This window comes from Oncorhynchus kisutch, unplaced genomic scaffold (assembly GCF_002021735.2).
Source record: "Oncorhynchus kisutch isolate 150728-3 unplaced genomic scaffold, Okis_V2 Okis09a-Okis19a_hom, whole genome shotgun sequence".
In the NCBI taxonomy this organism is placed as follows: domain Eukaryota; kingdom Metazoa; phylum Chordata; class Actinopteri; order Salmoniformes; family Salmonidae; genus Oncorhynchus; species Oncorhynchus kisutch.
Genome location: NW_022261985.1, coordinates 2,409,348 through 2,437,002, shown reverse-complemented (window position 1 = coordinate 2,437,002; position 27,655 = coordinate 2,409,348). Strand labels below are relative to the sequence as shown.

General features: G+C 42.6%; 2 protein-coding genes across 3 annotated transcripts; both read left to right on the top strand.

Annotated features, from left to right (window-relative positions):
• The first annotated feature begins 33 nt into the window (after window positions 1-33).
• Window positions 34-12,083, top strand: LOC109876433 (uncharacterized). Of its 2 annotated transcripts, XM_031815643.1 has the most exons (19): window positions 34-459; window positions 562-620; window positions 813-876; window positions 984-1,141; window positions 1,303-1,367; window positions 1,480-1,573; window positions 1,851-2,123; window positions 2,423-2,716; window positions 3,095-3,346; window positions 3,915-4,235; window positions 6,171-6,256; window positions 6,425-6,644; window positions 6,977-7,138; window positions 7,415-7,605; window positions 7,799-7,950; window positions 8,163-8,420; window positions 8,823-8,976; window positions 9,515-9,647; window positions 11,943-12,083. In XM_031815643.1, coding segments are annotated over exons 1-19 (3,063 nt in total). In that variant the 5' UTR covers window positions 34-457; the 3' UTR covers window positions 12,068-12,083. The 2 variants fall into 2 exon arrangements, with proteins under 2 accessions (XP_031671503.1, XP_031671502.1); XM_031815642.1 differs by lacking the exon at window positions 34-459 and having other exon boundaries at window positions 479-620; window positions 11,943-12,082.
• Window positions 12,084-14,149: 2,066 nt separating this feature from the next.
• On the top strand, window positions 14,150-27,317 carry LOC109877340 (KRR1 small subunit processome component homolog). Its single transcript, XM_031815391.1, has 10 exons — window positions 14,150-14,491; window positions 14,793-14,968; window positions 18,270-18,404; window positions 18,562-18,687; window positions 21,370-21,453; window positions 22,571-22,627; window positions 23,597-23,767; window positions 25,034-25,111; window positions 25,394-25,490; window positions 26,325-27,317. The coding sequence occupies exons 1-10, from the start codon at window positions 14,416-14,418 to the stop codon at window positions 26,465-26,467; spliced, it is 1,143 nt and encodes a 380-aa protein (XP_031671251.1). The 5' UTR covers window positions 14,150-14,415; the 3' UTR covers window positions 26,468-27,317.
• The last annotated feature ends 338 nt before the right edge of the window (window positions 27,318-27,655 follow it).

Below are 27,655 nucleotides of genomic sequence, written 5' to 3'. Positions count from 1 at the left end.
CATGGACAGTTCTCAGACAGAACTTCCCTTGTCAGACAACTGTGGATTAGGACTCATGACTGATATACTTGGGATAGCCAGGACCCTGTGATGCACTTCCAGTAATGGGAGGCAGGTGGTCTTTCCTTTACCTAACGAGATAATAGGTTCCCATGATGTGAAGCTCAGCTCATTCTTGGGTGGTCACAATATTGCTCCGTGTGACGTTTCCCCTAGATACAGATCTAGGATCAGATTCCCCTCCCCCCAATCCATATCTGTAACATTAGTTAAACATCATAATATATGATATTGTGCAAATAATTTGTGATCAAACCTGCACCAAAACAGTGGGCCCAATCAGATTGACCTGCACCTGTTAGTCATTATTAGTCGATGACGTCAGGTCAGTCGTTTGTTTTCGTCAACTCAATCACGCTTACCCATACCTGAGTGCAAAATAACAGCCGCAAGAAACATGTAGGCTAAACATATACTTAATTTCGTTCTTGTATTATTCATTTAATGGTGAATTAAGGTGGCCATGATTATTGATAAAGAACACCGACTTTCCTTTTGCAGGACCTGTTTCGCGTTTCCATTTATATTGTTCATTCTTGTACCTCACACGATATCTCTCGGTAAGTAGCCTGTGCGTGCTAAGTGCGTTATTGTTGTGTATGTAATTGATACTGCGTGGCTATGCTGTTTCCACATCAATTATGAGTTACACACAAATATATATTTAGGTTAATTTCCTCCCGGGACGCGGGGTTAGGTTGATTTTCACGAGTTAATTGTGACATGTAACGTTAGCTTCTTACAATCTGCAGGAAGCTGCAGTAGTTTTACTTTCTCCATATGTTGGAAAATCAGCAACAATTCCTTGTTTGGCAGGTAAATAAGTCTAGTCTTTCATATACACATAATCATGCCAAACTTCTGAACCATGCACTTGGCACTAACTTACACCTATGTGTCTTGTTCACTTTGATTCTCTACAGTTGGCCAGAAGGACATTTATGGTTGAACACCACCAAATTGAAATCCATTTGGAGTGAGGACACGTTTTCATCTTTGACAGTTGCCACTACTGTGGAACACAAATTGACACTACATTATGGTGTCATGGTTCGGAAGTGGATATTCTCCATCTTCCCAGGTAAGTATAGGACTTCCAGTCATTGACTTTATTTAAGTACAAACACTGTCCTGTATCCATTGATCTAAACAAATTACGCAATATTTTTGTTCTGGGATTCTGAGATTATCATTGGTGTTCATTAGATCATGCTACAGTATAATTGTTTTCTTCACTTGAAGGTTCACATTCCATTGAGTTCAGAAGTATACATAAACCTGACCAACAGCCCATCAATAGCACTCTGGTGGGTAGACCTGTAATATAAGTGATGACATTCTCTTCTTATCTGGTGTCACCATAATGTCCCTTTTGAATGAAAGATTAATGTTTGTCCATTCTCATGTTATTGCTCTTAGGAAGCCCTGGAGTTGTTCTCCACCAATGAGGTGTTTGCGTGTGAAAACAGCACTCTGTACCTCTATCAGGACCCAAACTTCATCCTCATGCTCGGTAACGTTGTTACGTCTTTGTTCGAGTGAGAGAGCCACAAAGGGAGAGGGATAAATAAATGGAGGGAGGGAGATGGAAGGAGAGAGATGAAGGAAGGTAGGTAGATGGAAACATATGGATCGTCAGAAAGGCAGACAGACATGAGACTCAAAAGGGAGTGAGAGCAAAAGTGAAATCAAGATGGAGACAGAATTCAGGTGATCTGGGAATCTGCCCACTGTACCACTGGTGTGCAGGTCATAAATGTAGTCATCACTCCCATCATCTCCTCTCCTAGGTCACACCGTGCGCTACCCCTTGAAGCTGGAGTCCAGGAGTACCTCCATGTTACTGGTGTCCTGGAAAGAGAAGATGCAGCCCCCGGCTGCCCCTGTCCCCGTCCACTCTGTGTCCCTATACCACTCTGAGATGAAGGCCTACGCTGCCCTTAGTGTGGACAGTACCCACTCCAACCACTACCGCTTCACAGCCCTGGAATCCTGCAGTTCCTATGCTGCCTGTGTGGAGGTGGCAGGCAGCCACTCGCTTACCTGTCTCTCCACTATCACAGGTACGGTTGGGGTGTATTCATTAGTGCATAATGTAGCAAAACTAATACACTAGTTCCTAGTGAATACACTCTTGGTAGCTCTAGTCATTGTCACCCTGTGTAATCGCACCAATCTTTCTTAGAAGGTTCAAACTGTTATTTACAGGCCTTTTTGATGATATAAAAGAATAAAGTATAGATTTGAGGAATGTAACTTATCCCATGAGCTCGGTACTGATATGAGCAGCACTGTGTTGTATTGATATTTATGAAGTAATTACTTTGTTACATATTGCTGTATAATTGCTATTCATATCCAGACCCAGAAGTCCCCAGACATTTCCAGGTGACGACGTGGAACAGCAGCAGTGTCACAGTGTCCTGGGACTGTCCCGACAACCGCAAGTTCTCCTTCTTCCTTGTCACGGTCCTCTACCTCAATGGCACCAATCATGTCCTGGAGGAGAGGTCCTTCATGCACACACTGGACACCTTTGTATTCTCTCAATCTGACCTGCCGCCCTGTAGCAGGGTGAAGTTTGGCCTGCAGACGGTGTGCCAGGCGGGCACGGAGGCTCGCCACAGCAGAATGGTCCTCATCAAAGGGAATACTGGTAAGATCCACCTAGTTGATGCTATGCTAGGCTGAGTGTCAATAGCCTTAAGTTTCATCCCCTCGTCTCCTTCCCTTTTATATGCGCAAATCTGAGGTAGGACGGGTGTTCTGAGGAGGTAGGACGGGTGTTCTGAGGAGGTAGGACGGGTGTTCTGAGGAGGTAGGACGGGTGTTTTCACCTATTCTAACAGAGTTCTCTGATCACTGCAAATGAGGGGAAGGAGAAAAGAGGAAATCACTTCTATTCACATGCAGCCAAAGTAAACCCATTACATCTGTTGATCCAAGGAACTGTTTTTACACAGTCTTGAATTGCCTTTCTCCTACTTTGCTTACGGTGAACACTTTTGGAAATGACTATCGGCCCTCTCTTTAGTCCACTCAGAAATCGAGAACCTGTGGCAGACCTCCTCGGGGCCGGACAACTACACCCTGAGCTGGGTGGTGAGGAACACTTCTTCTATCTCCATGTTCAGGATCTACCACCAGGGGGTGCTCCACTACACCACCCTGCTCACCAGCCACACGGTGGCCAGCCTTCTGCCCTGCAGCCAGTACTTGGCTAGAGTAGAGGCGCTGTGTGGAGACAGCGTGGTCATGAGCGCCAAGACCATACTCGCTCGCACAGGTAAACTGGAGCCAAACTGGGCTCATGTTGAGCGGTTGCGTGATCAATGTTTGGGCAGCTCATGTCTATTTTTGACTAGGTTAGAGATTAATTTAGGGGGGATTGAATGGATAAAATAACGATAACCTAATCATTTAATCAGCTTGATTGGTGATTAAATAAAGTGCGATCACATGCTTTTATGTACATGCTTTTGTTCCAATCCAACACCTGATTCAACTATTCAAGTGATTGATGATTAGTTCAGTAGACAGTATGTATGGCAGCAGTACTGGGCTGGAACACAAACCTGCCCACCCTGTAGAGACTATAGGACCAGTATTGAAGACCACTACAGTATTGCAGACCTGTATCTGCTATGTTGGGCGGGTCTTTGCTTTCTCCTCTCTCTGCTCAGGGGTGATGTTTCCCCTAGGTACAGATCTAGGATCACATTCCCTTCCCCCAATCCTATTTTTTTTGTGTGACTTTTTACTCCCTTTTCTCCCCAATTTCGTGGTATCCAATTGTTTTTTAGTAGCTACTATCTTGGGTCAACTGCACCCTACTCCGTTCTTCTCTCTCCTAGGACCCAGAGGTGTTTCAGAACTGCGCTACCGTCCTGAGGACTCTACAGCGCTATGGATTGGTGGGACCAGACCGGGCATGGCCTTTCAGTACCAGCTGTCTTATGACAATGGCTCGACCATCCAGCAAGGCCGGCTGATGGAGCCTTTGCTCCCTCTCCTGGGGCTCATTGAGGGTGCGCGCTATGCCCTGGACGTGTGGGAAGAGTGTGACGGCGAGTGGAGCGCCGACCCGGCCCTGGTGTGTTTCGATGGAGTCAACGTTTCCGTCAACGCCCTCGTGCTGCCGGAGGCGTCCACCCTGAGGCCGAATGAAGACCAAGGTTGGTGTCATCTGGGCTGTGTTCAGTAGGGCACAACGTTGTGGAATTATCATATATACAGTACCAGTCAAAGGTTGGGACACACCTACTCATTCAAGGGTTTTTCTTTATTTTTACTATTTTCTACATTGTAGAATAATAATAAAGACATCAAAACTATGAAATAACACACATGGAATCATGTAGTAACCAAAAAGTGTTAAACAAAATATATTTTATGTTTTATGTAGCCACCCTTTGCCTTAATGACAGCTTTGCGCACTCTTCGCATTCTCTCAACCATCGTCATGAGGTAGTCACATTGGAATGCTTTTCCAACTGTCTTCATACATATGGCGAACACTTGTTGGCTTCTTTTCCTTCACTCTGCGGTCCAACTCATCCCAAACCACCTAATTTGGGTTATGGTCAGTGATTGTGGACCCAGGTCATCTGATGCAGCACTCCATCACTCTCCTTCTTGGTCAAATAGCCCTTATGTAGGTGTTTTGGGTCATTGCCCTGTTGAAAAACAAATGATAGTCCCACTAAGCACAAACCAGATGGGAAGGTGTATCACTGCAGAATGCTGTGTTAGCCATGCTGGTTAAGTGTGCCTTGAATTCTAAATAAATAATTGAGTGTCACCAGCAAAGCACCATCACACCACCTACATGCTTCACCTAGTCTGCCTCTCACAAAGACATGGCGGTTGGAACCAAAAATCTTGAATTTGGACTCATCAGAACCAAGGACAGATTTGCACCAGTTTAATGTCCATTGCTCGTGTTTCTTGGCCCAAGCAAGTCTCTTCTTCTTAATGGTGTCCTTTAGTAGTGGTTTCTTTGTAGCAATTCAACCATGAAGACCTGATTCACGCAATCTCATCTGAACAGTTGATGTCTGTTACTTGAACTCTGAAGCATTTATTTGGGATGCAATTTCTGAGGCTTGTAACTATAATGAACTTATCCTCTGCAGCAGAGAACTCTAGGTATTCCTCTCCTGTGGCGGTCCTCGTGAGAGCTAGTTTCATCATAGCACTTGAAGGTTTTTGCGACTGCACTTGAAGAAACTTTCAAAGTTCTTGGCATTTTCTGTAATGATTGACCTTCATGTCTTAAAGTAATGATGTACTGTCATTTCTCTTTGCTTATTTGAGCTGTTCTTGCCATATGGACTTGGTCTTTTACCAAATAGGGCTGTCTATACCGACCCTACATTGTCACAACACAAATGATTGGCTCAAACGCATTAAGAAATTCCACTTAAGGCACACCTGTTAATTGATATGCATTCCAGGTGACAACCTCATGAAGCTGGTTGAGAGAATGCCAAGAGTGTGTAAAGCTGTCATCAAGGCAAAGGGTGGCTACTTTGAAGAATCTAAAATATATTTTGACATGTTTAACACTTGTTTGGTTACTACATGATTCCAGGTGTGTTATTTCATAGTTTTGATGTCGTCACTATTATTCAAAAATGTAGAAAATAGTAAAAATAAAGAATAACCCTTGAATGAGTAGGTGTGTCCAAACCTTTGACTGGTATTGTATAGGCATGTGCAAACGTGCCTCTGATGCGTAGAGTAAGGAAGCACGTAATCTCTATTCACGTAATTTCGATCCCATGTTCCATGACGTTTGTCTACTGAACGTACGCCAGATGTTTATATTGTTGGGTGGGTTTAGTAGAGGTAGAAATGGATGTTTATATTGTTGGGTGGGTTTAGGAGAGGAAGAAATTAATGTTGCAGGAACTGATTTGCTATTCTACATGTACTTGATATGATCAGTTAAAGTGTTTTCTTTAAACAAGTGCTTTGTTAATTGTCTTCTCGTGCATTTTTATGCTATTACTTATGAAATTAAACTGCTTTGGCTTATACTCAGACTTTCCATGTACACAATGTTTATGGCTTTGTTTCGCTGTAGGGTTGATGTTTTGTTTTCTCAGTTCTAGCCTTTATTGTGCCTTGGTTAATGGTGTTGGACCCAAAGACTGAGCCCTGGGCTGAGCTGAAGCGCATCTACGAAAAACTAGTGAGTGTCTTTGGGCACCAAATGGAATAAAACTGACTGAAACCGAGAGGGACTACTTGGACTTGACAATACATTTTTATTTTTTGTAATATGTTGAAGTTTTCTGTCATGTGGTCTTATGAACACAACTCTGGCCTCCCTCTCACTGACATATACTCATGCCCATAGCTGGAGGAGCTTTTGAAAGAGTACCCAATTAAGACCAGGGTGGAGTTGGTTGCATTCAAGGAGCTGGAAGGCGAATCCAAAACTAAGATTACCTTTCAAGGCTTTGACGCTTCCATAACCGACGTAGACTTAGCGCTACCACCTGGCGAGCAGCTGGACCATATCCAGTCCCTCCAGCCGCCCAATATCACAGTCAAGGACGGGATCATCTACTGGGATGGTAAGAGAACCACCAACAGCATCACATGGAGTATTGTCAGATTTCTTTTAACATTTCATGTCTTTTAAACTTGTGTGATGCGTTCAAACTATAATTCTTGGTTACCTAGGTGGTTACCTGTCCCAAATGTGGGGTTTGAATGTTGCTTGGCACACTATCACTGAAATAATGGAACCTCTGTGCATTACACAGAATGCTGCTGCTGTTTTTTTATGGTCCATGGTAAAGTCAGCTTCCCCTCTCCCAATTCTAACCTTAACCATTAGTGGGGGAAATGAGAAACTGACCCAAAAGCAGCGCCTAGGGGTAACTTTACCCTCCCTTTTGGACAGACTCAGATGAGTGTGCGACGCCTGACCTGAACAGGTGTGACGCCAACTCTTTGTGCGTCAACACTCTGAACTCCTATACCTGTGTGTGTCAACATGGCTTCTATGACGTCGGGCCCGCCTTCGTTCCCCCTCCTACCCCTGCCTCACATCCTGTCTGTTATGGTCAGTTAGCTTCTTGTTATCGTGCAATATGTCTGTTGGTGTACCTTTTTTTTTTTGTATCAATACTACACCACCCCTGTTTACTGATGGGTCATGTTCAATAGGGCACACAACGGAAAATGTTTTGTTTTAAACGTGTTGCAATGGAAAACATGCATTTTATTGGAGAAGTTCAGGCAGTCCCTCCTTGTTTCAGTCTGGTTTCTTCCGTTCTGTGCCTAATGAATACGACGTTGAATCCTTTTGGGGGTAAAGAAAGTTAATTAATTCCAACAGAAAAAGGGATGTTCACCCAGTGCCTGCCGAGATCGATGGCCGGAGGTATTGCCAAAGCCTTCCTGATTGGCTACTTTGGTGGCGACGTGACTGTTGTCTTGAATGAAGGCCGTTGTACCATGGAGGAGAGCGAGACGCTCTACCACTTCCACGTGTTGCGCAAACCCTCGCAGTGTGGAACGATACGGCTGGTGAGTGATCATGCATTCAGATATGCAAAGGGATTATAATGGAATCTATACAACCGGTCACACTGGATACCTGCCAAGCACTACTGTAATGTAATTATGCCATTGTGCACAGCACTGTGGATGAAATGGGATTGTATGTTTGTGCATGCGTATGCTTGTGCGAATGTGTGTTTACATGCTTGTGTGTGTCCAGGTGAACAGAACACACATCGAGTTCCGGAACACTCTGACAGTGACCTTGAGCAGAGAGAGGACCATCACACGAAGAGATCTCAAGGTTATCTGGAAGTGCATCTACCCCCGGAACTATGTCCGCAACACCCAGATAAACGTAGATCTGGAGTGGTAAGAAAAGAGAGATCGGAGTAATTCTGGGGCCAGGAGATGTTACTGATTATGTGACCTACAAGGAAAAACTGGTCCTGTAGCCTGGCAAGGCTTGCAAATGGAGGGAATATTACCGGTACCTTTTGAAATGTACAAGTAATCTTTTGATTCATACAATGGATCAGAATCATAAAACTGTGTTTTGACCAATCCCCTCTCTACCCCTCCAGGATCACCTCCCACTCTGTGGTGGAATACAACTCCTCCCATCAGCTGGGGCTGGCCATGACCATGTACAGCGACAACTCCTTCTCCTACGGCTACAGAGACTCCATCGCCCTCCACCTCAGCGATGTACTCTTCTTCGAGGTGGCCCTCCTGACAAACAACACGTTCGCCTCAGAGGTCCTGCTAGAAGTGATTTCCTGCTGGGCCACAGAGAGCCCGGATCCACAGGACGAAACCAAGGGCTTCTTTCTCCTAGATGGGTGGGTTACTGTCCTGGGTCATATTCATTTGTGCACACAAAAAACAAGAGTTTGTTATTGGAGAAGTTCAGCTAGCCTCGTCTGTTTTAGTCAATTTTCTTCTGTTTGATTTCTAGTGGATATGACCCTGGTGTGAAATATGGTATTCTAAACTCTGGGCTGCGTTCAATCGAGCAATATAAAATGTCATGTAGAGGCATTATGTGATGGGGGGCATAGGTTATTAGAGTATAGGGTTCTTTTGTTGAGGTATAAAATATTATTTGTTTTTGGACAAGATGGTACCTCCATGTTTTCAAACATTATCTTCTGTTTCAAACCTACTGGTCATGACCCTGGATTTTCAAGACTTAAAAAAAATAAAAAGCAGTTTGCGATCATTCCCTATTCTCTTGTCCTCAGCTGCCCTGTTGACAGCACCTTTCATTGGCTCTCTGTGAACGGTGTGTCACAGAGGAGCAGATTCTCCATTCACATGTTCACTATGCCCAAGGAGTTACCCATCTACATGCACTGCCTGGCCCGGATATGCAGTCACGATGAGGACTGTACTACGGTAAATTTCTAACAAGTTCAAGTCTATTTGCCATAAATATATTAAATCTTTTGTAGATAAAGTTGTTCAATTTAAAAATGGTAAGAATGATTAGGACATGTATTAGACCTTACAAATAAGTTATAGAGCAGTCATTTTAATTGAAAGTAAGTCTAAGAAGTGGTAGCTCTTTCTATATGAGCTATTTCTATGCTTTCCATTCATAAGTTTCGTTTTTGTGTCTTAGTTTTTGAACACCAGCTTCCAAAGGCTGAAAAATATAATATATTTGGTTGTGGAAAATATATTTCACAGCGGTTTAGATGGTATAATGATTCTTACACTATACATACTTGTTTCGTCACAAACTGAAATTAGGCAAACTATTAGCATTTTAGCAACTAGGAAATGGTGGCGATTTCTGCATAGTGCATCTTTTTAAGCTGATATTCACCGTTGCTCAACAAACATCTGTATTGATCGGACAAACAGTTATGCACATTTATTAATGACTTGGTCATTATTATTTTTAAACCTATTTTCCTATGATTCTCTGTAGAACTGTACCACCCAGAGACTTTCAAAGAGATCAACAGCTAGATGGGATCCATACATCAATGTAGCTGTGGTCGTGTCTGCAGGACCACTGATGGTCACCCCCGAGGCGGCACCAGGGACCAAACTCTCCAACTGTGAGTTGCTGTGATGTGAAACGTTTTGAGCGTTGCCGATATGGTTTTAATCTATACATTTATTTCTGAAACTTCTGTAACATTCTTGAACAGGCCTGTGGTACCTGGGGATGCTCCAAATGATGTCTTGGATACTAATTCAGTTTGTAACAGTGATATGTGAATGCTTCCATGCAGCCGTTACACCTTTAACTCGTGTAAAGTACCAGCAGCAATTTTTCAACAAACTGTTACATGGCGATACTTCCATAATTGGAACTTACCGGTGTCTTCTCAACTGAACTTAGAAAATGCTCCATTTATGAAATACATTATTGCTCAATGAGGTGATCTTAACAATGTGTACGCCACCATATTGTCTGTTTCCGATCTTCCAGATCGATCGAGACACTTAGGTGTCCACGTCAAAGTGTTTCATGTCATGACCGCAACTCAGAAATCAAGCGTCAATTCATTTTTTTCCACATTTATTTAACCAGGTAGGCCAGTTGAGAACAAGTTCTCATATACAACTGCGACCTGGCCAAGATAAAGCAAAGCAGTGCGACACAAACAACAAGTGTTTATTCCATGTGTAAAACGTACAGTCAATAACACAATAGAAAGTCTATATACAGTGTGTGCAAATGGCGTAAGGCAATAGGCCATAGTAGCGACATAATTACAATTTAGCAAATTAACACGAGTGATAATGTGCAGATGATGATGTGCAAGTAGAAATACTGGTGTGCAAAAGAGCTAATAAAGAGCTAATAAAGTTAATAACAACAATCTGGGGGTAAGGTAGGTAGTTGGATGGGCTATTTACAGATGGGCTGTGTACAGCTGCAGCGATCGGTAAGCTGCTCGGATAGCTGATGCTTAAAGTTAGTGAGGGAGACATGTCTCCAACTTCAGCGATATTTGCAGTTCGTTCCAGTCATTGGCAGCAGAGAACTAGAAGGAAATGTGGCCAAAGGTGTTGGCTTTGGGGATGACCAGTGAGATATACCTGCTGGAGCGCGTGCTACGGGTGGGTGTTATGGTGACCAGTGCGCTGAGAAGGCGGAGCTTTACCTAGCAAAGACTTATAGATGACCTGGAGCCAGTGGGTCTAGTGACGAATATGCAGCGAGGGCCAGTGGTGGGTGGTATATGGGGCTTAGATGATGAAACGGATGGCACTGTGATAGACTGCATCCAGTTTGCTGAGTAGAGTGTTGGAGGCCATTTTGTAAATGACATCCCTTTGACACCCGCCTGTCCCAATCAATGAGAGATGACTAAGATGGTGGTGTATAATTGTTGGGTCGTTCCAGGAAATTTGTCCCTTTTGAGTGTTGTACCTTTTTTCTTTCACCTGATTTTAACATTCTGTCATAACGAACAAATGTTCAACATAATACTTGTTTTTTTCCCCATCAAGGTTAAATAATAGGCACTGACTAGAGTAATTTTAAGTGCCAATTAAAGTGACAGGGTTGACGATTTCATCTTAAATCAGCCCTAAATCCTCATGTGACGGGGGATGGTAGTTTGTTGTATGCAACAGGGAGGGACAATTGAAATCAAGCGTTACAAAAAAAGCAACTTAAAACATTTCTAGCCTGTATATGGCCAACGGGGTTATTAACATGTTATGCTCAACCTGCTCAGTATTCCACCAGAAAGAGTAGAACCAGCTTTTACATTATGATTTGACTAAGATGTGTCTTTTGAAAAAAATATTTTAAATGGATTAGGCTCATCATATTAAAATGTGAGTTCAGTTCACGTAACAGGTTTGACCTTAAAATGAGGGACAAGTTTTTTTCTTAATGTATCTCTAATCGCACAAAATAAATAACTCTTCAGAAATGACTTTGTCAAAGCAGCAAAAATATCTAGGGCTTTACAATGATGGTGAAAACTTGGGAAAATGTTGGTCCTAAGTTGGGTAAAAGTATTATTAGAAATCAGATTTAATTAAATTTTCCAAGTGGTCAATATTAATGGGAACTTCGTCTTTTAAAATCAAATATTGGTGGACAATTTCTACTTAAAATATCAGAGATGCTAAAGGTATCCTGTTCTATTACTTCATGAAGCAAAAATGTTATTTAATTACGGAGCATTTACTAAATTCCAATGTTTCACTTGCAACTAGAGATGGGAGTTGAGAAGACCCGGAAAGTTCAAGGTCAAAATGTATCAACATTTTAAAGGTTATTAAAAAATTGCTGCCTTAGGCTAGCCTAAGGCGTGACTGCTGTATGGAAGCATACACATCACCCTTACAGAGTGCAGCTATAATTCAATATGTCTGTTTCCTTGCAGGGGATGAGGCTTTGACAATGATCTACGTCGTGGGAGGAACCATGGGTGTCTTGATGTTGACGATGCTTGGTGTGAGCGCAACAAAGGCTATAATGAATTATTATGAGAGAGCAAGGCCTCAATAAAAACATGGAACCACATCTCTTTTTCCTTTTTTGTCCTGAGTATTATCAGGGATTCATTCATTGTTTTGTACAGATGTCTTCACTAAGTAAATATTGCCAAAATGAACGATTAACATTAAATGCCACCAGTAGGTGTACGGTGGCTACTAATGCTATTGGTGGGAGGCTACCTCAGTCGACAAATTGTGACGGGCACACCCAAACCACCTGCCAATATATTAAATGACTAAACTACACTGAACCACAATATAAATGCAATATGTAAAGTGTTGGTTTCATGAGAAATAAAAAAAAATCACAGATTGTCCATATACACACAGCTTATTTCTCTCAAATGCTGTGTACAAATTTGTATGTCCCTGTTAGTGAGCATTTCTCCATTGCCAAGATAATACATCCACCTGAATGGTGTGTGTGTGGTCGTGGACAAAGTACCTAATTGTCAAACTTGAGTAAAAGTAGAGCTTTTTTTTTATAGAAAATGACTCAAGTGAAAGTCACCCAGTGAAATACTAATTGAGAAAGTATTTGCTTTTAAATATACTTAAGTATCAAAAGTAGATGTAATTGCAAAAATGTACAAGTATAAATAAAATTCCTTAACCAAATGGCACAATAAAAAAAAAAATGGATAGTCAGAGGCACACTGCAACACTCAGACATCAAATCAAACTGTTTGTCACATGCACTGAATACAAGTGTAGACCTTACCGGGCTTGGAAGTATTTCTCTGTAATAAGGCCTGTGTGGAAAAACTCATGATTGGCTGGGCCTATGCCCTCCAAGGCTGCACCTAGCATTCTAGCTATTCCCATATACTTCTAGGCATGCACAATGCATTGACATCTATGGTAGCAGCTAACATGCTAGCTATTCCCATAGACTTCCAGGCAATGTGCTAACGCTAGTCACAATTAATAGCCAAAATCTTGCACAAAGACACTTAAGATGGCGGCGTATAAATTGTTGCAAATGTAACATTGACTTTAGACCGTCCCCTCGCCCATACCAGGGACCCTCTGCACACATCGACAACTGTCACCCACGAAGCATCGTTACCCATCGCTCCACAAAAGCCGAGGCCCTTGCGGAGTAAGGGGAACCACTACTTCAAGGTCTCAGGGCAAGTGACGTCAGGATTGAAACGCTATTTAGCGCGCACCACCGCTGACTAGCTAGCCGTTTCACATCCGTTACACAAAACTGTATTTAATAATGGAGCATTTTCGATAGGTATTTCAATGCAACTAGCTATAGGAGTTCTGAAGACACCAGTGACTTTCGAAATGAGAACGAGAAGGTAGAGTCAGGTTGGTCGAAAATCTGCTGATTATGGCTAAACAGCAGCTAATTAGCCAACGAAGCGAAGTTACCACCTGAACATGAATTTTTATTTATTTATTTCACCTTTATTTAACCAGGTAGGCAAGTTGAGAACAAGTTCTCATTTACAATTGCGACCTGGCCAAGATAAAGGAAAGCAGTTCGACACATACAACGACACAGAGTTACACATGGAGTAAAACAAACATACAGTCAATAATACAGTATAAACAAGTCTATATACGATGTGAGCAAATGAGGTGAGATAAGGGAGGTAAAGGCAAAAAAAAGGCCATGGTGGCAAAGTAAATACAATATAGCAAGTAAAACACTGGAATGGTAGATTTGCAATGTAAGAATGTGCAAAGTAGGAATAAAAAGAATGGGGTGCAAAGGAGCTAAATAAATAAATTATATACAGTAGGGAAAGAGGTAGTTGTTTGGGCTAAATTATAGGTGGGCTATATACAGGTGCAGTAATGTGTGAGCTGCTCTGACAGTTGGTGCTTAAAGCTAGTGAGGGAGATAAGTGCCGGAAATACAGACCGGAACTGCGTAGTTTGGAAATACACTGTCAGAAATGGTTATTTATATAATATAGTGATAGGGGTGTTATTATAAATTGTTTTTTAATTTAACTAGGCAAGTCATCTAAGAACAAGTTATTATTTACAACGACGGCCTATGAACAGTGGGTTAACTGCCTTGTACAGGGGCAGAACGACAGATGTTTACGTTAGCTCTGGGATTCGATCTTTCGGTTACTGGCCCAACGCTCTAGGCTACCTGTCGCTCCAATAATGTAGTGATAGGAACGACAAATCAATATGAAGGATAGCTAAATAATAGCAAATATTGTAAGGATCGAAAAGGTTGTTGTGGCACAATTTTGCAAAGACTCTTACACATTGGGATATAGTTTCAAGAACGCTCTTAGCACGTAATGCAACGCATCAATTTTGAATGCAACCCTCATTTTAGTTCCAAACTACGCAGTTCCGGTCTGTATTTCCGGCATAACAAAAATGGCGTCCTCCACTAATGAAGGAAGCGTGAATGAAACGCGGTCAGGGAAGAAGTCGAAAAATAATACAAACCAAGGTATTACAACGGTATTGTCTAGTATCAGAAACAAATGTATTATTTCTTAATAATAGTCCACGTTTCTGGATACATGTATCTGAGCAGAAGCCTGATTTCCCTTGATTTGTGTAGCTCGCGCCCGGCCTCATGCTTATTTATGGTGCTAGTATGAGCACTGCTTGAAGACTGCTACCAATTTGTTCTCAGTGAAAGAACGTTTGTTCTATGGGAAAACGTGCATGCAATTTACCTACCTAGTTATGAAGCTAACTATAACGTTAGGTGTGTTATATCCTAGCTTCTAATCTTGTATTTTCAGTGGATGAATCTCAACTCTTCACTGTTCCCGATGGATGGAAGGAGCCAGCATTCACAAAAGATGACAACCCCAAAGGTCTACTGGAGGAGAGCAGTTTCGCCACTCTCTTTCCGAAGTATAGAGAGGCATACCTGAAAGAATGCTGGCCACTGGTGCAAAAAGCATTAGGCGATTCAGTAAGTTAAGCCAATTAAAAGGGAAATATGCAGTTGAAAAAATAACAAAGCATCCATTCTGATACGGGTTTGGTTAAAAGCTCAGGGACGTTGCTGGAGAAATGTAGCCATTCAAATTCATAGACAGCTATGAATGCAAGGATTTAACCATCCATGAGATCAAGTTATAGCTTTAACAATGTCTCGAGGCTATAGTGTCTCCATTGTTTATTGGAGTATAAAAACGTATTTTGGGCTCTGATGGGCAGTTGAACTAAGCCCACGAGGCAGTTATATGGTCTATTCCAGAGTCAATGGCCATATATAATTAAAACAAAAAAATGATGTAGGAATAGTAGAAAATTAGCAGAATGTCGGCCAAAATCCAACTCGCTCCATCGTCTCGCACTGCCGGGCAGTGGGCTTCCTCTCATCACCATATTTGGTAGTGAGTAGCAATGTGGCCAAAATATATCACGGTATTTAAATGTAAAAAATGTATGGTGTGACAGTCTTTTTAGTTTTTGAATAATAAAAGTTATACATTTGCTTTGAGTAGTGAGTGATCCTAGGGTGGCAGCACATACATTATAAGTGATTTCGATGAGTCTCCATTCTGATTGTTTTATACTGTTCAATTCAACTTCAACCAAAACAAATTTCAGCACTTATTATTTCTGCATTTCCTGCACTCAATTGCAGTGGTGGAAAAAGTACCCAATTGTTATACATGAGTAAAAGTATAGATGCGTTGGCGTTAATAGAAAATGACTCGTAAAAGTGTCACCCAGTAAAATACTACTTGAGTAAAAGTCTAAAAGTATTTGGTTTTAAATATACTTAAGTATCAAAAGGAAATGTAATTGATATAATGTACTTAATTATCAAAAATAAAAGTATAAATCATTTCAAATTCCTTATATTAAGCAAACCAGATGGCACCACAAATGTATGGATAGCCAGGGGCACACTCCAACACTCAGACATAATTGACAAACAAAGCATTTGTGTTTAGTGAGTCCTCCAGATCCGAGGCAGTGGATGACCAGGGATGTTCTCTGTTTAGTGAGTCCTCCAGATCCGAGGCAGTGGATGACCAGGGATGTCCTCTGTTTAGTGAGTCCTCCAGATCCGAGGCAGTGGATGACCAGGGATGTCCTCTGTTTAGTGAGTCCTCCAGATCCGAGGCAGTGGATGACCAGGGATGTCCTCTGTTTAGTGAGTCCTCCAGATCCGAGGCAGTGGATGACCAGGGATGTCCTCTGTTTAGTGAGTCCTCCAGATCCGAGGCAGTGGATGACCAGGGATGTTCTCTGTTTAGTGAGTCCTCCAGATCCGAGGCAGTGGATGACCAGGGATGTCCTCTGTTTAGTGAGTCCTCCAGATCCGAGGCAGTGGATGACCAGGGATGTCCTCTGTTTAGTGAGTCCTCCAGATCCGAGGCAGTGGATGACCAGGGATGTCCTCTGTTTAGTGAGTCCTCCAGATCCGAGGCAGTGGATGACCAGGGATGTTCTCTTGAAAAGTGCGTGAATTGGACCATTTTTCTGTCCTGCTAAGCATTCAAAATGTAACGAGTACTTTTAGGTGTCAGGGATAATGTATGGTGTAAAAAGTACAGTATTTTGTTTAGGAATGTGGTAAAGTAAATGTTGTCAAAAATTTTAAAAAAAATAGTAAAGGACAGATACCAAAAAACTACTTAAGTAGTACTTGAAAGTATGTTTTACTTAAGAAGTACTTGAAATAATTTTTACTTAGGTACTTTACACCACTGCTCAATTGAGATAATTTCCACACTGCCACATAGGGCTGCACGATATGGGCAAATAATCTAGGATGGATTTTTAACCAAATGTTGCAATTGCGATGTGACTTGTGAATTAGAGCAAAACTGTTGGAAACATGGAAATATAATGACTATTCTAATTCTATAGTTAGATTATAATAGTTGGCACTTTGAATACGGTGTTTGAGATGACAACGAATTAAAATGCCCGGTAGGAGTTATTGTGATTGGGTAGGAACTAAATTGTTAGTAAGTGTTTCCTAGGGGACCCTATAAGCTTTGGCTACATTTCATGTGTTCTCTTAGCTACTTGATGTAGCTATCATATTCTTGCTTTGCATATTCCTCTTTGATTTAGAAGATACTGTTGCACAAACAACATGCTGATTTAGGTCTACACCATCACTAGTATTATCAGGCTGTATTAGGTAGCTACGTTTGCTCATACTCATACATCTTTATTAGCTAGCTATTAGCATTAGTGGCTAACAATTACTGTCTCAAGATTTAGAGCAACTTGCTAAGAAAAGACAGACTAGCTGTTTGCTGATGTAAGAGACAAACTAATAGTGTCATTATAGAACGCTAGTGGATTATTATTAAGAAGCAAAGTGAAAAGCATTGTTGTCATCAACATTGCTGCATTGACCATGCAGACTGAAGGCAAGTGTCTCGTGGTTGAGGAACATCAAATGCGCTCCTTGAGTGACATGGCAAGGTCTGTGTGGAATGTGGCACGGAGAGAAAGTGGAGTGAGATGACTCAAGTAGCGAAGTGAATTATAAAAATTGACATTACACATGGTGTATCACATTTAACAAACCAAACATTCGGTATAGAAGGTAAAGTAAAAACCCAAACCGGTCCCTGCATCAATACCAGTATATCATGAAATATGGTATACCACCCAGCCCTAGTAGCAACGCCAACCGGATGCTTCACATTTACACATCTGGTGAAATATCTGGCTCATTAATCTGTCTGTGGTGTCACTGTCTGGACCAGCCCCTATGTTATTGTTTTTGTTTTGTGGATGAAACAGAGGAGAGGTGTGGTAAGAAATGGCAGTACGTATCCTGCTGTTCTATAGCGTGTGCAACACAGGAGGTTGGTGGCACCTTCATTGGGGAGAATGGGCTTGTGGCAATGGCTGGATTGGAGTAGTATCAAACACATGGTTTCCATGTGTGATGCCATTCCATTCACTCTGTTCCAGCCATTATGAGCTGTCCTCCCATCAGCAGCCTCCACTGGACTGTGCCATGATGTCTCAGGGGGACATTTTTGTTTGCAGTAACTTCTTTGTTGTAAGATCACAATGTGACGAGGTAGTTTCACCATTAAGGGTTCCAGCTTTAAGAATAATGTCACATGTTGATGAGAGTTGATCCATTCTTATCAGCCCGTGTATAGGTGTCTGTGAACATGCAGATATGTAGCCATGTGAGGATGAATGATCCTCTCCTAGATTTAGGCACACAGCCTTTAAATTGTCCAAAGCATTGATGTTCTGCTTTTCTTCCTCATCAACAGCACATCAAGGCCACCCTGGATTTGATCGAGGGCAGCATCACAGTTTGCACCACCAAAAAGACCTTTGACCCATATGCCGTTGTGAGGGCACGGGACCTCATCAAGCTGTTGGCCAGAAGTGTGCCTTTTGAGCAGGTAGGCATGCTCTCTTGTTCATCAATTCATAGTTGAACTTCCAACAATGATCCTGATAATGTGGAAGAATAGTCAAAACTCTATACTTACCCCAAAGAAAGAAACCAGTACAAGCATCTTCATTTGGTTGATGTTTTCTTCTGTCTTCCGCCTTTAGGCCGTGCGTATTTTGGAGGATGACATGGCGTGTGACATCATCAAAATTGGCACGCTGGTCAGAACCAGAGAACGGTTTGTGAAGAGGAGGCAGAGACTCATCGGACCTAAAGGATCTACACTCAAGGTGTGTCTTGTTCAACCATGCAGCCAGGGAGAGCGTTCAATGGGATACATAGTAGTTTTGTGTTTATAGATGTTAGCATCACTAGGTGGCAGCATAGTGTTATTAACACCTCCCAACGTTTCAGAATCAGTCAGCTCATCAAATCAAAGTTTATTTGTCATATGCACAGGGTGTATACATTTACTTGCAAGCTCTCCTCTCAACAGTGCTACAACAACAAAAATATTGAATTCAAATAAGTAGAAGGAAATGAGGACAGTATAGCTGGAGAGAATGTGCAAAAGAAATATACAAGTAAAAGCACTTATTCAAAGTGCTTGAGAGGGAAATTATTCTGTGCAGTAAGACCTTTAAAGTTTTGTTGGTCTTCTGTACAGGATACACATGGTATACAGTACAGGATACACATGGTATACAGCACAGGATACACATGGTATACAGCACAGGATACACATGGTATACAGCACAGGATACACATGGTATACAGCACAGGATACACATGGTATACAGCACAGGATACACATGGTATACAGCACAGGATACACATGGTATACAGCACAGGATACACATGGTATATAGCACAGGATACACATGGTATACAGCACAGGATACACATGGTATACAGCACAGGATACACATGGTGTACAGCACAGGATACACATGGTATACAGCACAGGATACACATGGTATATAGCACAGGATACACATGGTATACAGCACAGGATACACATGGTGTACAGCACAGGATACACATGGTATACAGCACAGGATACACATGGTATACAGCACAGGATACACATGGTATACAGCACAGGATACACATGGTATACAGCACAGGATACACATGGTATACAGCACAGGATACACATGGTATATAGCACAGGATACACATGGTATACAGCACAGGATACACATGGTATACAGCACAGGATACACATGGTGTACAGCACAGGATACACATGGTATACAGCACAGGATACACATGGTATATAGCACAGGATACACATGGTATACAGCACAGGATACACATGGTGTACAGCACAGGATACACATGGTGTACAGCACAGGATACACATGGTGTACAGCACAGGATACACATGGTATACAGCACAGGATACACATGGTATACAGCACAGGATACACATGGTATACAGCACAGGATACACATGGTGTACAGCACAGGATACACATGGTGTACAGCACAGGATACACATGGTATACAGCACAGGATACACATGGTATACAGCACAGGATACACATGGTATACAGCACAGGATACACATGGTGTACAGCACAGGATACACATGGTATACAGCACAGGATACACATGGTATACAGCACAGGATACACATGGTATACAGCACAGGATACACATGGTATACAGCACAGGATACACATGGTATACAGCACAGGATACACATGGTGTACAGCACAGGATACACATGGTATACAGCACAGGATACACATGGTATACAGCACAGGATACACATGGTATACAGCACAGGATACACATGGTGTACAGCACAGGATACACATGGTATACAGCACAGGATACACATGGTGTACAGCACAGGATACACATGGTGTACAGCACAGGATACACATGGTGTACAGCACAGGATACACATGGTGTACAGCACAGGATACACATGGTGTACAGCACAGGATACACATGGTGTACAGCACAGGATACACATGGTGTACAGCACAGGATACACATGGTGTACAGCACAGGATACACATGGTGTACAGCACAGGATACACATGGTGTACAGCACAGGATACACATGGTGTACAGCACAGGATACACATGGTGTACAGCACAGGATACACATGGTGTACAGCACAGGATACACATGGTGTACAGCACAGGATACACATGGTATACAGCACAGGATACACATGGTGTACAGCACAGGATACACATGGTGTACAGCACAGGATACACATGGTGTACAGCACAGGATACACATGGTGTACAGCACAGGATACACATGGTATACAGCACAGGATACACATGGTATACAGCACAGGATACACATGGTATACAGCATCCAATGAAATGCTTACTTGCAGGTTCCTTCACAACAGTGCAACAACAATAACAACAATAATAAAAGATCAGAATACAAACAATGTAAATGGCTCAGTAGAATAGAATAAACAATTTAGCTTAAGTATAATACAGGAAGGCCCAATTTATAGTCAAATATTTACACATGTATCAGAGAAGGGGGGGGGATTGGAGGGCAAGTGTTTCAATTGTGCAGTAGTAAAAAAGTCTGGTATCAGCAAGTATGTCTGTGCTAAGGTGCGGAGAGGCAGTGCAGGTGTTCAGTAGTAGCGGTACTGTCGGCGATCGTAAGTAGCGGTACTGTCGGCGATCGTAAGTAGCGGTACTGTCGGCGATCGTAAGTAGCGGTACTGTCGGCGATCGTAAGTAGCGGTACTGTCGGCGATCGTAAGTAGCGGTACTGTCGGCGATCGTAAGTAGCGGTACTGTCGGCGATCGTAAGTAGCGGTACTGTCGGCGATCGTAAGTAGCGGTACTGTCGGCGATCGTAAGTAGCGGTACTGTCGGCGATCGTAAGTAGCGGTACTGTCGGCGGATGGAGATTGCTCTCCGTGGAACACATTCAACCTCCCTCTTACAGGCATTTATCTAACATGTTTCTCCCTCAGGCATTGGAGCTGCTCACCAATTGCTACGTCATGGTGCAGGGGAACACTGTGTCAGCCCTGGGACCCTTCAACGGCCTCAAAGAGGTAAGCGCTGATTTCCTCAATCAGGACCATGTTCAGTAGGGTACACCATTGCAAAACATTTTGTATGGCAAATATGCGTTTTTAGGTAGTACCTCTCCATTTCATTACGTTTCTAAATGCTTTCTCCCTACTGAGCACTATGCTGCTCTCTCCCTTATCCACGCACTGGAACCACTGAAATAAGCCTGTTGAATTCATCAGGTGCCTATTTCTGCTATGGCATTTTATTGAATTGGTTTAGATCCCCCCTCTCCATAGGGAGATTAGGCTGTACAAATTTTGCAATTGATGGTAATAAATCCCTTTCAGATGTATACTATCACTATTGCCTCGGAAGCTAAGCAGGGTTGTTCCTGGTCGGTCCCTGGATGGGAGACCAGATTCTGCTGGAAGTGGTGTTGGAAGGCCAGTAGGAGGCACTCTTTTCTCTAGTTAACATTGTTTTTTATCCCAATGCCCCTGGGCAGTGATTGGGGACATTGCCCTGTGTAGGGTGCCGTCTTTTGGATTGGGACATAAAATTGGTGTCCGGGCTCTCTGTAGTCACTAAAGATCCCATGGCAGTTATCATAAGAGTAAGGGTGAACCCCGGTGTCCTGGCTAAATTCCCAATCTGGCCCTCATACCATCATGGCCACCTAATCATCCCCAGCCTCCAATTGACTAATTTCTCTCCCCTGTTACTATTCCGCAGGTTGTTGCTGTAAATGAGAATGTGGCCCAGCGTCGTCCGGGTTAGGGGAGGGTTTCCTTTTCCCGTCGCGCTCTAGCAACTCCTTGTGGCGGGCCAGGTGCCTGCAAGCTGATTCCGGTCGCCAGCTGTACAGTGTTTCTTCTGACACATTGGTGCGGCTGGCTTCCGGGAATAAGCGAGCAGTGTGTCAAGCAGTGCGGCTTGGCAGGGTCGTGTTTCGGAGGATGCATGGCTCTCGACCTTTGCCTCTCCCGAGTCCATAGGGGAGTTGCAGCGATGGGACAAGACTAACTACCAATTGGATATCATGAAATTAGGGGGAAAAAGTATATTAAACTTCCCTGGAGTGAGCAACAATTGTACTTTTTTTGTGCTCTAAGTGACTCAATTATTATCTGCTAAAATATTATTTTTCATATGTAGGTACGGAAAGTGGTGTTGGATACCATGAAGAACATCCACCCCATCTACAACATCAAGGTAATTGATACCTTTCACCTCCACATCCAATGAGGAGGAGAAAGGTGGTCTATGTGGTACTTTGTCATGGTTCGTGGTAAGCTTAAAGCAACCGACACTGTTCTATGTAAGAGGATGTGGGGTTTTTGTTGACGCCACAGAGGAAGTCCAAAACAAACTGGAGTCCTTTAGAATAGATGACTTGAACTTACCAAGATCCCAAAAGGGGAAGTTTGAAGTTCCTTGACAGCTGAGAACAACATGCTTCAGACTGACTTATTCTATCCGTCATAACTTATTTTCAAGTTTTTTATCGTGTTTGGACAGTTGTTTATAAATTCCTTTATTCCGATTGGCTCTCGTACACGAGGTTGTCAACAAAAAACAAAACTGATTTTTTAAAATATGGTCAGGGAGGAAGCCATACTTAAGCTATTTTAGACGTTTCTAAACGGGCAAAGAAATGAGAAATGTGAGGTGTTGCTTCTTTAATGCTTTGGGTCAAGGGATTTAAAGGAGCAATCCTTTAAATCCCATGAGGGATGGACCTTTGAGAAATGTAACCACTCAAATTCATAGACGGCTATGGATGCAAGGACTGATCCAAGATATCAAAATTATAGTTTAAAGATTTTTGTTGAAGCTACACCGTGTTTGTTTACAATGACATTGTTTACAAACAATCTTATATTTTGGGTTCTGTCGAATTATACTCTTCACAAATCAATGGGTGTGTATGACAAGAAGAAAAAGAACAAGGGATATATATATATATATTTACAAGTACAAAAATGGATGTAGCGATTGCAGATTGCCCCTTTTTAATGAAGGAACTGGCTTGAACTACTGCATCCTTTCTGGAGCTTTGCCATGTAGTTACCAGCATGTCGTCTGACTTCAACCGCCCTCAGTTTCAATAATCCAAGTTAATTCTTCCAACACGTTTCTCCCTCTTTCCTCTTGCGACCGTTCGATTGGGGTCGGCCGCAGACGCTCATGATCAAACGCGAGCTGTCCAAGGACCCCGAGCTGCGGCTGCAGAGCTGGGAGCGATTCCTACCCAACTTCCGACACAAGAACCTGACCAAGCGCAAGGAGCCTAAGAAAAAGACGACAAAGAAGGAGTACACGCCTTTCCCCCCGCAGCAGCCTGAGAGCCAGGTTAGTGGGTCAGAACCGCCTCCCCCCGCAGCAGCCTGAGAGCCAGGTTAGTGGGTCAGAACCGCCTCCCCCCGCAGCAGCCTGAGAGCCAGGTTAGTGGGTCAGAACCGCCTCCCCCCGCAGCAGCCTGAGAGCCAGGTTAGTGGGTCAGAACCGCCTCCCCCCGCAGCAGCCTGAGAGCCAGGTTAGTGGGTCAGAACCGCCGCCCCCCGCAGCAGCCTGAGAGCCAGGTTAGTGGGTCAGAACCACCTCCCCCCGCAGCAGCCTGAGAGCTAGGTTAGTGGGTCAGAACCGCCTCCCCCCGCAGCAGCCTGAGAGCCAGGTTAGTGGGTCAGAACCGCCTCCCCCCGCAGCAGCCTGAGAGCCAGGTTAGTGGGTCAGAACCACCATGCAGGCATGATGTATTTATTTGTATCGGTTCCTGTGTCATACAACATGCCAGCCCAGTATACTAATCTTCATGTAGATGGCACGTCAAACGTAGCATACAAAGTGCAAGCACAGTACAATAAAAAATATATATTTTTAAAGTTCAGTTTCAAGATAACACAGGACATTGACAAGTCCTCTTCCACATACTGTAACAGGGGTGTGTAATAACTTTGGCTCCAGGCCCACATTGGGATTTAAAAATTCAGCGGAGGGCACAGATTTTTTTCTAACGGATTTGTAAGTCAAAAGCAATTTGCGAGCTGGAAAAAGGACACTTATATATATTTTTTTATTAGTTCATTATTTCTACATTTTTATTTACTTTTAGAAGTTCAAGTGTGGCCTGGAAATTATTACTCCAAGCCTGGAAATTATTACTCCAAGCCTGGAAATTATTACTCCAAGCCTGGAAATTATTACTCCAAGCCTGGAAATTATTACTCCAAGCCTGGAAATTATTACTCCAAGCCTGGAAATTATTACTCCAAGCCTGGAAATTATTACTCCAAGCCTGGAAATTATTACTCCAAGCCTGGAAATTATTACTCCAAGCCTGGAAATTATTACTCCAAGCCTGGAAATTATTACTCCAGGCCACTCTTGAACGTCTTATGAATATATTTTAAACTGCCCCTTTTCCGGCCTGCAAATTGCTTAGAAGTTCTTCTTTTTAATCTTCCTTGTACTATAACATACAACAGCCATAGAGCCTAACATCAACAGATGACTTGGTCTATAACTACTTGATATAACCCATCCATCACTAAACCTATCACTAGGCTTGTTCAAACCCATGTTCCTGGGTTCACTGTGTTGTGTTTCCTGGTGGTCTAGATTGACAAGGAACTGGCAACGGGAGAGTTCTTCCTTCGAGAGAGTGTTAAGAAGAGGAAGAAGATGGAGGAGATAAAGGTAACCATGGATATCACTTGGCTGTTACTTGACACAGCTTTGTCCTTAGGTGTCGCAACCATCACTGGACTTGATAGCTATGCACCAGTTACAATTTGTATAGCATTGCATGAGAAACTAATGACCTTCAAAAGACACAACCATCACTGGACTTGATAGCTATGCACCAGTTACTATTTGTATAGCATTGCATGAGAAACTAATGACCTTCAAAAGACACACAACAGGATTTACTGTGCCAAATCCATTTGTCCTATGCCTGATTGTGTCTGTTTTTCCAAGGTGAAACAAGCCGAGGTGTTGTCTAAGAGGCAAGAGGAGCGAAACAGGGCCTTTATTCCTCCTAAGGAGAAACCTGTTATGAAGAAGACCAACAAAGGTACAGTGAATCATTTGAATAATTATGTTCTTAACTACCTTCTCTCCTTCTGACCTATCCACCCACTTCCTTCAAGCCTTGCCAGACTGCTTCATGTCCCACACCAGTTAGGCAACCAGGCCCTTTCCACCCACTTCCTTCAAGCCATGCCAGACTGCTTCATGTCCCACACCAGTTAGGCAACCAGGCCCTTTCCACTCACTTCCTTCAAGCCTTGCCAGACTGCTTCATGTCCCACACCAGTTAGGCAACCAGGCCCTTTCCACCCACTTCCTTCAAGCCTTGCCAGACTGCTTCATGTCCCACACCAGTTAGGCAACCAGGCCCTTTCCACCCACTTCCTTCAAGCCTTTCCAGACTGCTTCATGTCCCACACCAGTTAGGCAACCAGGCCCTTTCCTCCCACTCACAGATCTTTTGAAACTCTCTTCCTCACATTCTTGGGGCTTTTTAAAGCAGGCCTTAAGACTCATCTTTATCAGCTGGCCTACCCTTCCTCCTAGACTTTGGTTGTTGCTTTCATGATCTGGATAATGTGGATGCTACCGTGATTACGGATAACCCTGAATGAATCGTGAATAATAATGAGTGAGAAAGTTAGGCACACAAATATTATACTCCATATGAATATAGAGGTGTTCAGAAACATTCTATTCTCAATTATAATAAAATGATTTTATGCACTTTGAAATTATTCTTCTATAATGAAAATCACTTTACAACTGTAATTATTATCATTAACTGACTGGTTAAATGAAGCATTGCCTGAGCACATACTCCCACACAGCCACACCTAGCTGTTTAATGTTTTTCTTTTACCATGTTTTTTTCTAGCTCCCTCAGAAGCCAAAATCAACATTGAGGCCATCAAGGCTAAGGTAAGGAAAGCCAAGACCAAGAAGCTAGGAGCTCCCTCTGTTAACCCTGTCCCACAGACCAAACCCGCCTATGACAAGAAGAAAAAGAACAAGGGCTAACCTTGGAAAAGCTTGGACAATGGACAATTCACTATTGCTGCATTCAAACGAGGAATGCAGATCACTGGCGTGAAGGACGCCAGGTTGGTCAGGACATGGGTTTGTCTAAAGATGTATTTGGGATATTAATAGAATATCCCCAATTCCTCACAGAGATGAATCTTCCTCATAGTTTTGATGAAATGAATATGGAATGCCTCTGTCCTCAGTAGAGGAGACAGTATACAGTAAAGGTATCTGCCTATATGTGACACCCAATGCCCCAGTGTTACCTAGTTAGCCTCTTCAATGTTGTTTAGCAACTGTTTGTAAGACGTGCACAGAATGTGGTTCACCTGGTTTATCCCGACACCACAGATTCCTCCTCTTGTCCTAATCCTCAGAACAACTTGTACTGCTTTCCACCAACACCTGTCCATGTTAATATTTACAGTAAGCACTCTACTTTATTGAAGACTGCGAGTATAATGGCTTATGATGCAGTTAATGCATTGGAAGCCTAGTAATGTTTCATAATGATGCTGACTTAGTCTGTTAATGTAGACTCATTAAAAAAACCATGCATACTATTAAAAGCTTCTTTTTTATATAGTCCTTATTATAAATGATTAACAAGGTATTAAGCTATATACCTGCAGGCTTTGAGAAAGGCACAACGTTTTAGTTCATGATTAAATGAACATTGTTGTCATGTGCTGCTACAGGCGTCAAGTGTTGCAGAAATGGGCCTAGAGGACTGCTGAACAGTGACATAGCATTGTGATGTTTAGGAGAACTGTGTGTTGGGCTGCATTCTTTGTAATTTGGTGTTGCTACTTCTAAAAACTCAAAACAAGTATATGATAATCTCTTATTCTGTATTTGTAGAATTGATTTTCCTGTTAGGCCAAATGAGATGATTTTAGACACTACTCTTCAACCTTCATAAGCTCTTGTGTTATGAGTTCTGCTGTCAGTGGTTGGTGAGCCTGGTCCCAGACTTGTTTGTGCTTTTGCCAACACCATTGCTCATTATTAAGCAAACATGATTTTGGGGGGAGAAACAGTTATTTTCAAAAATGTAACTTAACAGAAACACAGATTGTGACATTTATGTGTGAGCTATTTGAGACCTATTTTTCCTGCTCTTATTTTAGGCATTGTTTACTTTAGAGGGCTTGCCGTATAGTTTGTATTAACGACTGCTGC